The sequence below is a fragment of the Acipenser ruthenus genome, chromosome 33 (assembly GCF_902713425.1).
Source record: "Acipenser ruthenus chromosome 33, fAciRut3.2 maternal haplotype, whole genome shotgun sequence".
Taxonomy (NCBI): Eukaryota; Metazoa; Chordata; class Actinopteri; order Acipenseriformes; family Acipenseridae; genus Acipenser; species Acipenser ruthenus.
The window spans coordinates 2,932,587-2,948,734 of NC_081221.1; the positions used below are offsets into that span (position 1 = coordinate 2,932,587).

The 16,148-nt window shown below is 40.2% G+C and overlaps 3 protein-coding genes across 6 annotated transcripts in view; 2 read left to right on the plus strand and 1 right to left on the minus strand.

Annotated features, from left to right (window-relative positions):
- Window positions 1-1,144: 1,144 nt before the first annotated feature.
- LOC117433365 (heat shock protein 30C-like) lies at window positions 1,145-2,332 on the plus strand. The gene has a single exon (XM_034055546.2). The coding sequence runs from the start codon at window positions 1,274-1,276 to the stop codon at window positions 1,907-1,909; it is 636 nt and encodes a 211-aa protein (XP_033911437.1). The 5' UTR covers window positions 1,145-1,273; the 3' UTR covers window positions 1,910-2,332.
- A 2,423-nt stretch (window positions 2,333-4,755) lies between these two features.
- LOC117433508 (cytochrome c oxidase assembly factor 3 homolog, mitochondrial-like) lies at window positions 4,756-6,212 on the plus strand. The gene is made up of 2 exons (XM_034055823.3): window positions 4,756-5,031; window positions 5,550-6,212. Exons 1-2 carry the CDS (start codon window positions 4,833-4,835, stop codon window positions 5,651-5,653), a joined length of 303 nt encoding a protein of 100 aa, XP_033911714.1. The 5' UTR covers window positions 4,756-4,832; the 3' UTR covers window positions 5,654-6,212.
- A 979-nt stretch (window positions 6,213-7,191) lies between these two features.
- The window catches only part of wnk4b (WNK lysine deficient protein kinase 4b), a 64,449-nt gene continuing 55,492 nt past the window's right edge, over window positions 7,192-16,148 (minus strand). For 3 of the 4 annotated variants that reach the window (XM_034055746.3, XM_034055745.3, XM_034055748.3), the window contains 6 exons: window positions 13,302-14,263; window positions 12,999-13,083; window positions 11,614-12,103; window positions 10,744-10,949; window positions 9,843-9,946; window positions 7,192-9,426 (listed from right to left, as the gene is read on the minus strand). In XM_034055746.3, coding sequence (XP_033911637.3) covers window positions 9,424-9,426; window positions 9,843-9,946; window positions 10,744-10,949; window positions 11,614-12,103; window positions 12,999-13,083; window positions 13,302-14,263 — 1,850 coding nt within the window. In that variant the 3' untranslated portion in view covers window positions 7,192-9,423. The remainder of the gene's footprint in view (window positions 9,427-9,842; window positions 9,947-10,743; window positions 10,950-11,613; window positions 12,104-12,998; window positions 13,084-13,301; window positions 14,264-16,148) is intronic. The other variant, XM_059006595.1, reaches the window with a different exon arrangement.

A 16,148-nucleotide genomic window follows, 5' to 3' on the forward strand; every position in this document is an offset into this window, starting at 1 on the left:
CTTATAACATACCAGTGGCGTTCCCCCCCTAATAAGAGATGGTTTGCTCCAAAACAGTTTTATACCTCTGAGTCACTGGCCATCTTCTGGGGAGTAGGGGTATCAACCCTTATAAACAGAATATGATTCAGACCTTTACATCAGTACTAACTGGCAGCCAAAAATTCAGAAAATTTGCTAAATTTAGAAATGAATCTAACACTAACAGCTTCCAGTGGATTACAAATTGAGAAACAAATGGCGCTAATGACTGGATTTGGAGCAAACAGTTTTGAGAGTCTAGCCCTTTATTTATATTGTTGTTAGATTATAAGCATGTAATTATTAATCAACTGCTTTAAAAAAATTAATAAAATAAATCACTGGTAAATAGATAAAGTAGTTATTTTGCTATTAAAAAGAACAGAGACATCTAAGTGGCCAATAAAAAGCTCTTGTAGTGTAAACTGCTGCAATCCGTTCACATTAATAAATGCTACGAAACCCATACAAATGGGTTAGGATCTATTTTAATCATCTAAACGGTGACAGATCTTCTTATCACCACCATGGAACTCTTTCCATTGTATTTTATTGTATTTAGTAATGTCAATAAGTGGCTTAGACAACAGGATTAATATAGAGTACAATAGGGGCAGGGTTTGGTTCCACCACGATAGAAATGAGTGCTAAAAAGTGTTTTTATTTGAATATAAAGTTCTTAGAATATGAAGTAATCATATACTGTAATTGTAAAATTACAGTATGCTGTATTTTTTTTTATCATAACATTCAATGATGAACTAAAACACTTATTTTGTTTTAAAATAAAATTGATAAAAATATAAAAATGTTTTTTTTTTTTTTTTAATTTGTTAATTATTTCAAATGACTCCATCCAGCACTTGCTCAGGCAGTCCACTAAAGATTGCTATCCGACTCACTCATCTGCTATGATTGAAAACGGCCAGCTACTGTTCCCAGCCATTAAACATGATACCACAACCCATCACTGACATAATAAGAGTGTTAGTAAATAGCAAAAGCATTTGTGACCTGGCACACTTGGATACAGCCTGTTCTTTTTGGCATATGACTGAATTTAAGGGGGCAAGCCTTTCTTCACTACACACTGCATATATTAGGAAACACAGTCTCAGAAGAAAATTCCAGAAGTGCTTGCAGCTCCTTGAGAAAGCATATAAAAGCCTACAAACTCAGTCGGAGTACTAATAAGCCTTGGATCTCCACAGAGGCAAGACTAGAAGAGGTATTTGAGAAACAGCAGGAAAGGATGATGCAGTCTTTGGCCTCCGAGACACACTTCAGCACTGGCAGCAGCCAGCGTTTTCTGGACCAGCCTAGAATACGTATACTTTGGCCTCTCAGCCGCCACGAAATGAAATTTGATGAATTTGAGAAAGACTTTATGAGACGACGAACTAATTCGATGGACAAGGTCCAAGACTTTGTGAGTCAGTTTCACGAAGACTTCTCCGACGATTTTATGGAGACCATCATGCATGGTCCAGTTCTGAGTCGAGTGGCAGAACCTTCAACGGTCAGCGTCATAAAGGTCAGGGAACTTGACCCAAAGGACAAGTTTGAATTGGCCTTGGACGTCCGGGATTTCTCCCTCGAAGACCTGACAGTGAAACTGGTGGGGAGGAAGCTGGTTATCACAGGAGTAAAGCAGGGACAGAAAACATCCAAGGAGTTCACAAAGGAAATTGACCTGCCCCGACACACTAACCTTCCAGAGCTCACCTGCTCTCTCACCACTGATGGCCTGCTAAAGATCAAAGCACCTCCACTGAAGCAACCTGAAGCAGCTGAAAGAACTGTTCCCATCAGGTTTAGAACATCACTAAACGTGCCGGTTTCTAACAGCCAGAAGAAAGGAGAGGACAGCGCAGAGAAAGCAGCCTAAAACACGACGACTTGTTAGCTAATTTCGAGCTAGTTACAATTAAATGATTGCTCTTGCCACCTGTCACACCGATTAAGGTATCACATATAAATGTTTTTGGATTGATTTAATAGGACATGATTCACAAGTAAAAGAGAAAGGAGCAACTGACTTATTTTTTCTGGTTATTGTTTAATTATTGTAAAGCTGTTGTTTATTTGATATTATTTGTGAACATTGAAATACAGTAGTCAGCAAATTATTTTTGTTCAAATGTCAAAGGAAAATGGGGTATTTTGTAAAAAGAAAGGTAATAAACTGTAAAATCAAATACATTTGTTTAGGCAGCAAAATCGATGTGTATTATTTTTGTTGGTAAGGTGAATTACATATAGAAAGGCTTTTTATTTACAAATGACCTTTAATAAAATGAGAATGTGATGCTGTACTGTTTGCGTGTGGGTAGTTTGAGGGCGGTGTACAACTGTAATTAGAAACAGAGCAGATTCTAAAAGCATCTTCTCTGCCTCATCAGAAGACCCTTGGCAGCAGGCGTATTTATGTGGGGCCTGCAACTTTATATGCCTCTTAAATCACTGATTTTAATTTGGGCAGGGCTGTCAGCTTTATATGGTGGGTTATGCAGCACGTGTTTGAAACTATGAATGCAGTACCAGATTGGGAAAGAAAAGAATACTTCCTCAATTTATCAGCAGCGATTTCACAGTAACACGGTATTATGCATGAATGCATGTTTGTTTTTATAATGCCTTGCTGTACTTCCAGATGATTAACAATTGAGAAAAAAAGGCTGATCACATTACACGTTCCAGTGCTTTATTTGGTAATGTATGCACATGGTTAATCACATGAGTAGGCTCTATTTGACAGTTCAGCCCTCTTTCAGAAAAGTAACCTTATCTCTTGCCATGTTTTACTGTACATTGCTATGCATTTACAAAATAATTATGGCCAGAAGTTCGTAATGCTACCAGTATACAAATTATTCATACTAACTCCGACAGCTCTGAGAACGAGAGTAAAGCTTTTGCGTACTTTGAATACACATTTAAACAGTTTAGTACACAAATTGTGTCAAAGAGGTTCAATAGGAAAAAATAGATAATTGTAGAAGCACAAAGAACCAAGGATAATCTGGATCGTTTGAGAGCTATGTAGAAAGTAACAAGTTCACACAATTCATTATATATATAACAAATATCACTGCTTATAGCGATACATTTGACATAGAACAGTACTGAATACTAAACAACTATAAATATTATGCATAGGATAAACACCTCGGGAAAATGAAAAAATGATAATTACTTTACACAGACAGTAAAGTATTTCCTTCAAGTGAGTGTAATTGCTCCCAGCAGTTATGTTTTGGCAGCCAAAACGACATGACAAAAGTGTTTTCAACAAACAAAATTTTTGCAGTGGTCCGGTTGTTGTTTCTGTGTGTGTGTGTGTGTGTTGTTGTGCATTTCTAAGAGCGACATCATCTTTACTATTTTTTAAAATGAGACGCTTCTGATGCATTTCAAAAATCCGATTATACTCTCCTACTTCCCTGGGATTCGATCTATGGTCGGATAGCTGCTTCTAAATGGGCAAACCCAGCTATTAAAATCAAATCAATCTTATCTAATAGGTCTACATGAAACAACTTTAACTGGCACGATCCGTTGCATGGTGTTACAATAAGACAGCCAGGGCTGTCGTTTTCGTTCCACTGTTTTATGTAATATGTTCCTTAAATCAACACTTTCATTTTATCTTCGTCGCCTTTTGTCGTATCGTTTCGAAAACCTTTGCTTTAGAGAAGTTTCTGATCAGGGACTGTGATATTTTGCAGAGCGTATCTTTTAATCGACAAGTCCGAGTTTGCAAGGTCTGCAGTTTCATCTTCTTGCTTGCTATTGTTGGCTTTTGGTGCATCCTCCCATACAAACAATGCAGAGCACGGAGGTTGGACAACTTGAAACATCATTTCCCTTGGTATAGCTGCAACCGCTTTGCACTTAGGTATTGTTCCCTACAGCGAGTTAAATGCCTCCGCGCTTGTTGTTGTTCAGCGCTGCAATGGGGCTTTCCAGAGGCTACACCCACGTGCTGCGCTTACGTCATCACTCTGTAAACAACTTCACGCTTGGGCACATTTAAAAGTATATGACGAAATTTGTGAAACCTGAAATGTGTTGCAATCACATTACAAAGTCAGTGTTATTCCCATGCATATAAATCTGAGGGATCTATTCAACATACAAAAGCCTTGCTGTCAAGCTTTTAATAAAGTCACACTTGAGAATTATTGTATTTCTTGTTCTTATTGTATGACTTATATTGTAACACTTGAATGTATTTGTATTTGCTTGCGATTGTAAGTCGCCCTGGATAAGGGCGTCTGCTAAGAAATAAATAATAATAATAAAATAAAGTGTATGCATAAAAATATATTTCAAATTCTGTTGTCTTCTCATATGTTTTTTGGTTTTTTTTTTAAAACTGAGTGTTCAAAACAACGAAACGCTTGTGTTAAACATGGCTAGGCAGGCTAGGCACTAAACTGACAAGCAGAAGAGAACTGGAAACATATATATACTGTAAATCAAGCTCAGTAAAAAACAAAAATGTTCCTTAATAAGATGTGGTATAGGTACCAGTGTTACAGTATCGGTACTGTTGTGTTATATACCTGTACTGGAAAATACAAATACAGTAACTGAGACTATACTACTTTTTAATCGTAAAAAGCGTTCACGAATAATACTGTAGTTAAAAAAGTAAAACAAAACAAAAAAACTCCTTTCCACTTGGTGGCAGTCATCAAACACATTGGAAAGAAAATAAACCCGACTCTCTCTAGCTCCTCCTCTACGGGTTTAGCGGCGGTTCAGAGTTGACAGGTTGCTCACTGCACTGTGTGTGTCGGTTAAAGATGTCGGAAAAGACACCTCAAGGAGACTCGCAGGCCTCTTTCGCTAAGCGGATCGACCCGAAAAAGGGGCCGCTGACCCCGGAGCAGAGCGCGTTTATCCGGAGAGTGGAGCTCGAGCAGTGGAAGAAGAACGCCCAGAAACTGCGGGGCCGGAATATCTTCACCGGACTCGTTATCGGGGGCTTGGTGTTGGGGATCTGTATCCTTGTTCGTAATCATCAAAATGATGGTTATTCCTTGTTTCACACAGTATTTACTTACTTTTACAGTTATGTATATATTTGGTCAAAGCAGTGACGCAGTACTCTTGTGCGTTTTAGTACCGTAAAACATGTTTCTTTTTTTTTTAGCTGTTTCAAAAGCCAAGGAAGCAATTGTCTTACGCGCAGTTGTGAAATTCCTACAAGGTCAAAGTAACCGAATAAAATAAAAAACATTGGCGGAATGAAGACACAACCCAGGCACAGCTATTACCTCGATAAACTACACCACCCCTCCCCTCCCCAAAAATAAAATAAAATAAACAATTCAATTCTGAAAAATGTAATACTGCATTCCTGCCTGCAGCTGTCGTTTTTTATAGTTTAAAAAACAAAAATACTTTTAAATTTGCACTAACTTTATAATATTAATATCAGCAATATAGTGAGCCTATTTTAATCTGTCCACTGTTGGGGGGGGGTATGGCATTTTGTTTTCCTTGACTGGGGTGACCAGACGGATACACGTTCTACTCTGTGTCCCAGGAGAAGTTTTTGGATGAGTTGGAGGAGGAAGCGAAGGTAGCGAGAATGAGAGCGCCAAAGACATCGGCCAACTAAACCTGATCAGACGTGCGTTTCTCTGCACTGCAAAGCGAGTCAGCCGGACCGAGTTGTTTTTTATTTTGGAGATGCTGCTGCCGCTGGGAATTGTGAATACCCCTTTTGCAGTGGGCCAGGTTTTGTGAAATGCGTATTTCCTCATTTGGACTGCAAACATCCAATGTCGGTTTAAAATGCAATCCCCCTGCCTTGTTGTGTCCCATCTTTATAATGCAGTCTCGTAATGCGTTGGCCAACTACAGCATTAAAGGTGGCGCGCAGTATTGCGGCTTTTGGAATGCACATGTAATTTTATTTTGATATTTAAGAACATATATAAAGTCATATTTAGTGATGTGCGTAATCTGCGTTATGATTTTTTTATTGTATTCCAAAGTTATGCTTTGAATCCTGATCATGTGATGTATTATTTTCTCATCTAAAGCGTTTGTGCTTTACTAGAATCTTTTTCCTCTATCTGTAAATTGATTGTATAACTTCCTTTGTTGAAGGAAAGTGTGTTCTGTCTTTACTTAGGACTTTGGTTTTACAAAACACAATAAATGGTCTTACACAATTTGTCATTCTTTGATTACAAAAGCAGGATACAATAGGGGAAAGTGCTGCTATTCCTGGGAGTTAGAAGCTCTAGCGCCCTCTATGGCTGACAGGGGTGTTAACAGTTTTCATCATATTAACAATTTTAGTTTTTTACATTTTATGGTATAACTGAACATGATTGTGGGACATGCTGTAATAGAGTTTAAAGTGTGTGTGTGTGTATATATATATATATATATATATATATATAATGTTGTACATATCTTTCTCAAGGGAGCCTGTGTTTGAATCAAAACATTGGAGGTATTTATAGGATTTTGACGGCATGAAAACTGCTTGTTATTCATATTCAAATCCATGATTTATTCTTACATGATGTCATGGTGTTCTATATATTGTGACATCATTTTTACTTCTATCTTTGAATCTGTATTAATTCTAATTAACATTACTTTATATAAACTTAAATTTATATTATCATGCAATGCTGGCTTTGAGGATCAGACTTGATTTGGCCTCCCTAGTGCATCAGTATGCACAACCTTTGAATGAATTTTGTTTATTTATTTATTTATTTAAATGTTATATATTTATTGAAGTTAATTAGTCCATTCTTTTCTGTTGAGTTGAGAATTAGTGAAAGGTGGTTCTGAATTCTTTTATATAAAGTTGTTCCAGTCTCTCCAACATCTTTTATTATATATATAAAAACATTCCAGGGATGTTAATATGACTCCCATTGCATAGCAGTTTTATAAGGCACACTACAGCTTGTTACCTAAACACACTGGCTAAATCAAGCTTGTATTAAACCCTGGAATGGGTGAAACTGCTATGCAATAGGAGTCTTATTACCATTCCTGCATTCCAGCAATCTTTTACAAGGAAATAGTGACATTGCAGTTTGATCATTCTAGGTCTTATGCTCTGTCTTTTTGCTGGAAAAGTTTGCCATATTAAAACAGAAGTCTTGTCTAAAAAAAAAAAAGACCAACAGATTTGTATTGGATTTTATTATCCATATTTACAAACATTGTTTTTAAGAGAATATCACATTATATAGATTTATTTTTTTGTAACTGCAGTGTAAAAAAAGCAGAAGTTTAGAAAGAAAAGGCACGCATTAGCATGGCAGTAAAACAGCAATTTTTTTCTTTTACTTCTAGTAACAAGAGTAACACTATCCAGCTCAATAATACATTCATAAAATAGTATTTTCGATTCATTTAATAAAATATGTTCTATACCTAAATAGCCTGTTTTATTCAAAACAATACCATCTCATATTCCTTTTCCAGGGTCTGCTACATTTTCTAATGTGCATTCTGTAAGGCAACTGTATGGATTCGGAGCTTCAATCAAAAATGACAATGTGCAAAAACTTCAGATGAGTTCTTAGGCATACTTAATCATTTATATTGTAAAAGGGACTTGCGTTTTAAGTTTATATTACTACTAGTTATGAAATAATACACTTCTAACAAGTGTACACACTGCAGGGAACATGTATGTTACCCCATAGTCTAGCAAAGTGGGGGGGCGACTAATGGACAGTTCTAAAATACATATTTCATCATTACTCACAATATAGTTGACTATTTGGCAGTTTATGTTAAAAAAAAAAAAAAATCAGTATTGCAATAACATTATTTTCAGTCGTATCCATTAAACTCTAAAATGCTGTTTTGTTTGTGTAGGATTAAAACCCAAGGCTGTATTCATAAAGCAGCAGTAATATTTTTAAGCATGCTAAGCTTATTTAAAAGGAGCTACATTTCACATTTTCTGTTCTTTCTCATTTATATATAGGACGTCCCAATACTTACACAAACAACTACTTACCAAAGAGTATTGGACCAGACGACTAAACTCATCTGTGGGACCGTAAAGTCGTTTGAGTGTATCTGAAGATGGGAGGATTATCAAATTAGCGATACCAAGATATTAATTCAATAATGTGCAATGTGACTATTGTCCTACAGGAGGCTAATGAACATGTTAGACCACCCCAAGGAGGCTGTGTGGTCCAGTGGTTAAAGAAAAGGGCTTGTAACCAGGAGGTCCCCGGTTCAAATCCCACCTCAGCCACTGACTCATTGTGTGACCCTGAGCAAGTCACTTAACCTCCTTGTGCTCCGTCTTTCGGGTGAGACGTAGTTGTAAGTGACTCTGCAGCTGATACATAGTTCACACACCCTAGTCTCTGTAAGTCGCCTTGGATAAAGGCGTCTGCTAAATAAACAAATAATAATTGTAAAAAATACAAGTTACAATGACTCCACAATTCAAAAACTTTCGAGACAACACAGAAGGATATATACAGTAAAATACAATGTTGTTTATCATTTACATAATATATATATATATGTATATAGTTTAATGGCTGTGGTTATCAGGTACGGTAACAGCGTCCCACATTTTAAACCCGCAACACATTTAGACTTGTATCCTGTTTCTTGTCATTTTCCTATATATTTATATTAATCCAGAAAATAGGAACATGCACCACAAAATACAGATTTTACATATATATATATATATATATATATATATATATATATATATATATATTCAGTCCAATGGTTAAATGCAGCCAAACTGCTCTAGCTTCATACTCAGACTGAATGTCTAAAAGTGCAAAGTTACGCTGTAAGATCTGACATGGCAATGCACTAATGCAATGAAGTAGTGGAATCTTGTAGCGGAGGCAGCCTTGCCTCATCGTACACACTCATAATGGCAGTGGCGCCACCCCTTAATAGCACCCACAACCATTTTCAGTATAGCCAGTCCCCTGTGTTAGGTACAGCAGCTAATATGAAGGTCTGCCGTTATGATTCTGGCATTGCAAGCAGAGCGGTTTTAGCTAGTAACATTTAAATACTTTACTGTATGTACTTTATACAAAATAACTTGATCTCTACAAGGCGCTCCAAGAATATTGGAACTATTAACTTTAATTTAAAGCAGTCAGAAGTTGTCTATGAAATAAAAAGTAGAGCTTCTGTTTTTAGAATTGTCATTGCATTAAGCATGTCTATTCAAGTCTCATTGCCTCGATTATCCACACTCATGCCTAGGGATTTCACGAGCACTTCCTTTCCCAACAGAAATCCAATGAACTCTGAAGGCTTCTTAATACTTTCTTTCTGTTGGCTGTGCCTAGGATACCCTGTAGTTCACAAATCAGATGAGGTAGTCCGGATGAGGGGCTCAAGAGAGAGTTTTTACTGAAAACAAGAAAACAACGTGTTAGAAAATGGGAGAAAATGGAGACCCATAATAACACCTGCAATATGCAGCACCCACTTTTAAAAACACCCACTGCAACTCACATCAGAGGAAACCCCGGACATGTACTCTTTATTATTTTAAAAGCAGTGCATGCTAAAAACAGGTTAACAAGAAGGATTGGGTTTACGCTACGCTATTCAATCAGCCCACAATTCAAGTTCTAAGTAGTCGATCCTGTTCGTTAACAGCACTAGCGGTCTTTATAGACACAGGGTTTCTTACTAACAGGTAGTTTAAGATGATGAGAATGTATAGACAGGCACAGAGGACCGTGCCTCTATACGGGTGGTATTCAGTCCAGGTTTGATGCTGTTTTAAGCACCAGTCCCTGTTCTAACAGTGCGGTGCTCACCATTCTGCTGAAGTCCCCTGTGAAGGTGACCCCTTTGTTTGTGCGCTCCTGCGACCCACTGCTGCTCCCGCTGAAAGAGTTCTTCCTCATGATCCCAGTCACTGCTGGAAATCAAAACGCATTCATGAGGGCGCAGCTGCTGAAAAGAAATCTGCAGCTACAGGGAATGAACTGGTGACCGAAGGAGCTGAACGCTTGTAGCTGTTTAGTACTGGTGCTTCTCTCATTCACTTCTATAGAAAAAAACAACAACCTGTCTGTGGGGAAGGTATCGCATTGTACCCGTTTAGTTTAGGGAACTGTAAAGACAGGTTTCACAGTAGAACCTCAATGTCAGGAACACATCAGGACCAGAAGGTACCCGTAAGACTGGAAAATGAATGTAATTCTTTGTTATTTTCAATGATTTAATGTATGCGTTCTTTAACCTGAAGAAGAAAATGTGACGATCAGCCAGGGAAGCTGCAAGACTCCCAGGGTTTGCTCTTCAGGTCTTTCACAGTGTTTATGGTTTCAAGTACGGCTAGATTGCGTTTATCGAGATCAAGATTCGACCAAATCCAGGATTGACTAATCCAAGATTTAATCCTAGATTTATTTCTGTTGTGCATATTGCGATTGGTTGCGGATCTACGAATCTGAGACTGGATCTAGGATCGTTAATCCAAGGATTGATGTTGTCAGTAGTACGGCTTGAGTACGGATACATTGTTCCATGACGTAGCAGTCAGGGCATCAGCATGGCAGCATGGCATGGCCTTCCCTTTATGAAATGTAATATTTGATAAACACAAATATATTATTGATAAAAAAGACAGACAACTAAATATTATCGGGGTATTTGCGGGGTTCTACTGAGCTGTGTACAGTACAGTGTTCAGGGGGGTGGGTCTCAGTGTACCTGCTGGCTGCAGGATCTCCAGCCTCTGCAGGCTGTTCCGGCGGGAGGGGGGGATGCCGCCCCCCTTGGACAGGCGTCTCTGACGGCTTGACAGCATGGCGGCGGGGCACACAATCCCAGGCGGGGGCGCCTTCCCCATCTTCTCATACAGCTCCTCGATCTCCCGTTTCTGTACGGACTGCAGCACCTGCACTTCTGTCAGGTGTCTGGGGGGAGGAGCGGGAGTCTTATTAGTAACAAAACAGGAATTGTGATGGGCTGAAGGGAGGCACTGAACCAGGAGCTAGGTCTCCTTCACCAGGATCTGCGGGACCGTGATGCCCATTCCGTTTATAGGCCACCATCTTGGAGAAGGAAGGCAGCATAAGTGCTCAGGTCTGTGCAAGTCTAGTCAGCCATCATTAAAAACACCTGTCCTCCAAGGTACTGGGGGTTGGCTGATTACAGGGACGAAGCTCTGGGTACTAAAGGGAGTGTGCTGTCTCACAACTCTGTTGGAAAGTGGAGCTAGGAGAAGTGACAGGTGAAAGGCTGAGGTTCTATAAATCACACTGGAGTATGTTTCCCTATGGGATTTGTTTTGTTACACACTGAAAGAAGCAGCATGTTGGACACTCAGTCACACCTGCTGGGACTGTTCATTTAGAGATTATTTTAAGAGCAGCTGCACCAACCTTCACTGTGTTTTCACCTTCTATATACTTCACTGCGTGTTGGACAAAACCCTTTTTTTTGGTGGGGGGGGGTTTAAAAGACTTGGATATTTGTTTTCACACCCGACCACCACCTGAAACCATCCATTCACAGGCTTATTAAGCCTAAGAGCAACATGAAGCCCTTGCTGCAGCAGCTGATTTAAATGTCACTCACTTGTCTCGGAGGCTCTGTATCTCCTCACACATCTGCTCGTCCTCACTCTCCGTGTCGTCACTGCTGACGTAGGAAGTGCTACGTGAGTAGTGCAGCCACACGCTGAGGGGCGTGCTGTTCTGAGGGCTCTCCACGCTCTGCTCCGATGCCTTCGTCTCCGTCTCGTTCAAGAGGCTGCTGTCTGCCGAGACGCCCTGGAGGGAGATGTCCAGCCCATCTCCAGACGCCCGATCGGAGCAGGGCTGCTCAGGGATGTGCTGCGTTCTGGAGCTGCTGTCGGAGTCCGTATCGTTTGCCGGCAGGGCAAAGCTGACGGCTGTCTGGCCTGAGGAGGTGGCGAGACTGTCCTGGGAGTCGTCCTGGTTCTCAGTGCTGCTCTCCGTGTCGCTCTCCTTGGCGACGGAAGCACCGGGATTAGGCGCTGGGGGGCTGACTTTGCTCGGTGTCACCCGGAACCTCCCAATGACGACAGGGGGTTTGACTTCTGAGACTGCGAGAAAGTGGGAACGGTTAGAAATTTGTGTGAGAGAGTCAGGGTTTAAAACCCCAAAAATGCAATTTAACAAACAGCTACATTTGACAGTCTGACACAGTAATGTACTTCCAATCTGATTTTTCAAAGCTTTGCTACAAAATGTGCATTGTTTTAAATTGTGGATGATACAAATACAGTAACAATTTACTGAAGTGTGCTTAAGAGTGCTTAAATTACAAGTAAGAGTTAACCATGTGGAATATTACTTAAGTATCTCCAGCAAGCAAATTCAACCTACTGTATAGCTAGATTATAAAGTTTTGCATCACCCTATAGAATTAACTCATTTTCTTCATAAAGTCGAATGAAACCTGCTTATTAATGTTATGTTCAAATTTTAAATTACATTCCACTTTGTAGTTTTCTATATACTTAATGAACAACTGACAAAAATTGAACAATTTGAAAATGTGACATTTGGAAAAGGGGACTACTATTATGGCTTCCGGTAGTCTTTCGTAGTTTCTTTACTTGCATGATGTTACTACTGTATGCAAACCCTCAAAGACAGAAAACCTTAATGTGGCTAAAATGTCACATACTTTATAGGACAGTTCTAGAGTCATTAAACAGACCGGAATGCATTTATTTAAACTACCAGCACTGACCACAAGATGGCAGCACTAATTTCTCCAAAGACACAGAAACCAGTTGCAATGCATAAGTACAGGTTCTGTTCATTTTAAGTGATTCAATAAACTTTTTTTAGCTGGGTGGAAAACATGACAAAAAATATAATAAGCGGAATAAATGAGAAATACTCGTATGCACAGTATTTGGACTGAGGTAAGACACCAACAATGAGATTACAGCACTTAACAGGCTAATTCACTAGTTCCATATCTCTTACCTTCGCAAATCGGAGATAATCTGGTTGTGGTTTTGTCTGAGGATTCGGTTAGTGGAGATAAAGTCTGTGGGCTGGCTGATAACACCTATTATGATAAAAAAAGGAACATGGTTTAGTTTAGGAGCAGTCGTACTGTTTTGACACGCAACACCCTTTTAGTAAGTTGTTTCTTTTCTGTACTAGATATTCCCCAATTGCTTCTTGCTGCCTTCACAGCACATTAAAATCACTTGATGAGTGCGGATACCAGAAGTAGCGGTATAAGGTTCCATGCAAAAGGATGCTGAGAATGCTACTACTTACACTGTTGCAGGCTGTCTCTTGGGCAGTGGTTGAGGAGGCAGAGGATTCCACAGGGGAGGCTAGGGTTTTGGGAAAGAAGAGGGGGGCTGGACTCCCGGTCCTGTCTGGAAGTAGGGGAGGAGGAGGGTTGAAGGTGTGGATCCGGTTGAGCAGGGGGCTGGGCAGAAGGGGAGACGCAAGCCCAGGGATGTGACGGTGCGACTGCCCCATAACCGGAGATGGAGGAGCCATCTGAGGGGTATCTAGGGGCACGCTGGTCACCGGGATCCCATGGAAACCTTGGGATAATGGCTCAAACCCATTTTCTTTGGTTGCGGACGATGGCGGGCTTTGAGAGACCATCTCTGGGGTCTGGTACAGATCGGGAAACCCCGTTTGACACGGCAGCCCCCCGGGACTGTACACAGAATCAGCAGGGAAAGCTTGCTGCTGGGCATAGGGGTGGTGTGGAGACAGGTGGTTTGGCATCTGGTGGAAGTAACTGACTGCTGGGGGCATTCCCAGGGGCAGAGGGCTAGTGATGGGGGCGGCGGGCGGTATTAAGGACTGTGCCACGCTCACAGCCAGTGAGAGGACATTGGCCAGGGAGAAAAGGGGCTGGGTGGTCGTGTTCGACCACATGCTGGCTTGCTGCTGGGGTGAGAGGTTGCCCTCCAGTCCTTGGTTCAGCAACTCGCCTTGGTAAGCCTGGTGTAAAAGGTTCTGCTGATTTGGAGACATAGGGGCGGATGTAGAGGGGTTGTGGAGATTGCTGCTGGAGAGCCGGGATAGGGGAGGCGGTGTCTGTCTGTGCGGTAGAGAGCCTGTGCTTATGGGGTACAAGGGGAAGCTTCCTCCCTGAATGTAGGCCTGTGGGGGGTAAGTCTTCGTAACTGGCACTGTGTTAACTGGCACAGATGCAGACAGGGCAGTCATCCCTGGGTGGTAAGGCATGCCCGGCTGGTAGTAAACACCTGTAGACACTGAAAATAATCAAAGAAGGTATGTTAGCAAGATCCATGGAATATATCCTTGTAATCAAATTGGGGTACAGTACATAATGTAGTTGTTGCATATTTGTTGCCTTTAGTAAGTTTTTTTTAATCAAACTTAGGTGTGCATGTTCATCATCACTATTGACACAGAATAGCAAATAAAAACAAACCATTTTTAACTCAAGTGTTTTATTACACACACACACACACACACACACACACGCACACACACACACACACACGCACACACACACACACCAGTTTTGGAATAATGTGAACACTAGTCCACCATTTCTAGCACTGTTTGTTGCCTTCATATTTGCAGACTAAACTACACTAGTTAAACACTGTAGTGCCGCCATCAACAGGAATATTTTGAACCCTTAGATGAAAGAATACATAAACGATTAAATATATCAAACGAGTGAGCTATCTTTAATGAATAAGATTAATGACCAACACAGGGTTCGTTGCTCAGTTCACTGTCAGATATTCTATGTAATATGGAAAGATGAGTCTGTCGCTGGAAGGGCAATTCTCTTGCTTCATGGTTTATGCTCAGGCTAATACGATGTGAATGGGTGAGCAGGGCCAGCAGGTCTATTATTCTGCCGTCTGGCATTCACGTTTTCTGACACCGAGATGCAATGAATTTTTGCGTAAGAAATGGATTTAACTGTGAGCAGGAAATATGAGACTGTTTCAGGGAGACATCATGAATTGGGTTCTATTTTTAAATGTTGGGAGCTTACTTCACTCTGCAGGTAAATATTTTTTTTAACTAAAATAATAAATAGTAAATTGGTAGAGTGGGGATCGTCATACTTTCCAAATGGACCTGCATTAAGATACGACTCTAATCTAATTTCAATCATTGCACCTAAAACTTGGTTTTATTGTCTCTCTCAATTCCAGCAGGGATGATGCGAAAAGCTACACCTACTTACAAAACTTAGCCCTTTTTCACTATTACCATCGACTCGATCTAAATGCGACCCTAATATTTATATACTTAATATTTTACAAACCTTGTGTTATTTTATTGGATGCACAGCTATGGCCACAAGTTTAGCATCACCTAGAATTTTAGGATTGAACCATACTGGTAATTAAAATATATATATAGAAAGTACTGCCAACAAACTGCCTGCTTTCCTGATAGTATTGACCGAAAATGTCATGAATTGAAATCGGTTCTGACTCAGAGCTCACATGCATATTCTCTTAACATACCAAACTCAGTTGTCCCTTAAAAAGACAGACCACTTGCACCAAGACCATTTGTTTTAGTCTAAACATCAAACACGTGTGCTTGGTCTTATATAAGCCGTATGCCTCAAGCGAACTCCAACCCTGTGACAAGCTCCCTTTTCATACAGTAGATCACACTTTTTCAAAAGTTCCTGTGTTTATTTAGCCAAGGGCAATAAAAAAACAACTCCTTACGAGCGCCATAAAAATCTGTTTCTACGTCGAACAGCTGCCTTCTGTCTGAACATACCGGGCTTGTTGATAAAATGCAACAGTTCCTAATCACTTGTAATTTCATAATGAAAACCCACTCACAGCTAAAGAGAACAGAATGTCACTATTGTACTGTATATTTGCCATGTATATTATACTATTGTTCCACTGACTACTGTATGCACAGGCTAGTTAAGATTCATATTTAATTGTTATGTTATAGCAGCTAACAAATACAACATATGTGCTTAAGATCATTGTGATTATGGGGGTCTAACATAATAATCTAAACTTTGGTGGGTTTAAATATAAACAGCAGTGGGCAGCAGTGTGGAGTAGTGGTTAGGGCTCTGGACTCTTGACCGGAGGGTCATGGGTTCAATCCCAGGTGGGGGACACTGCTGCTGTA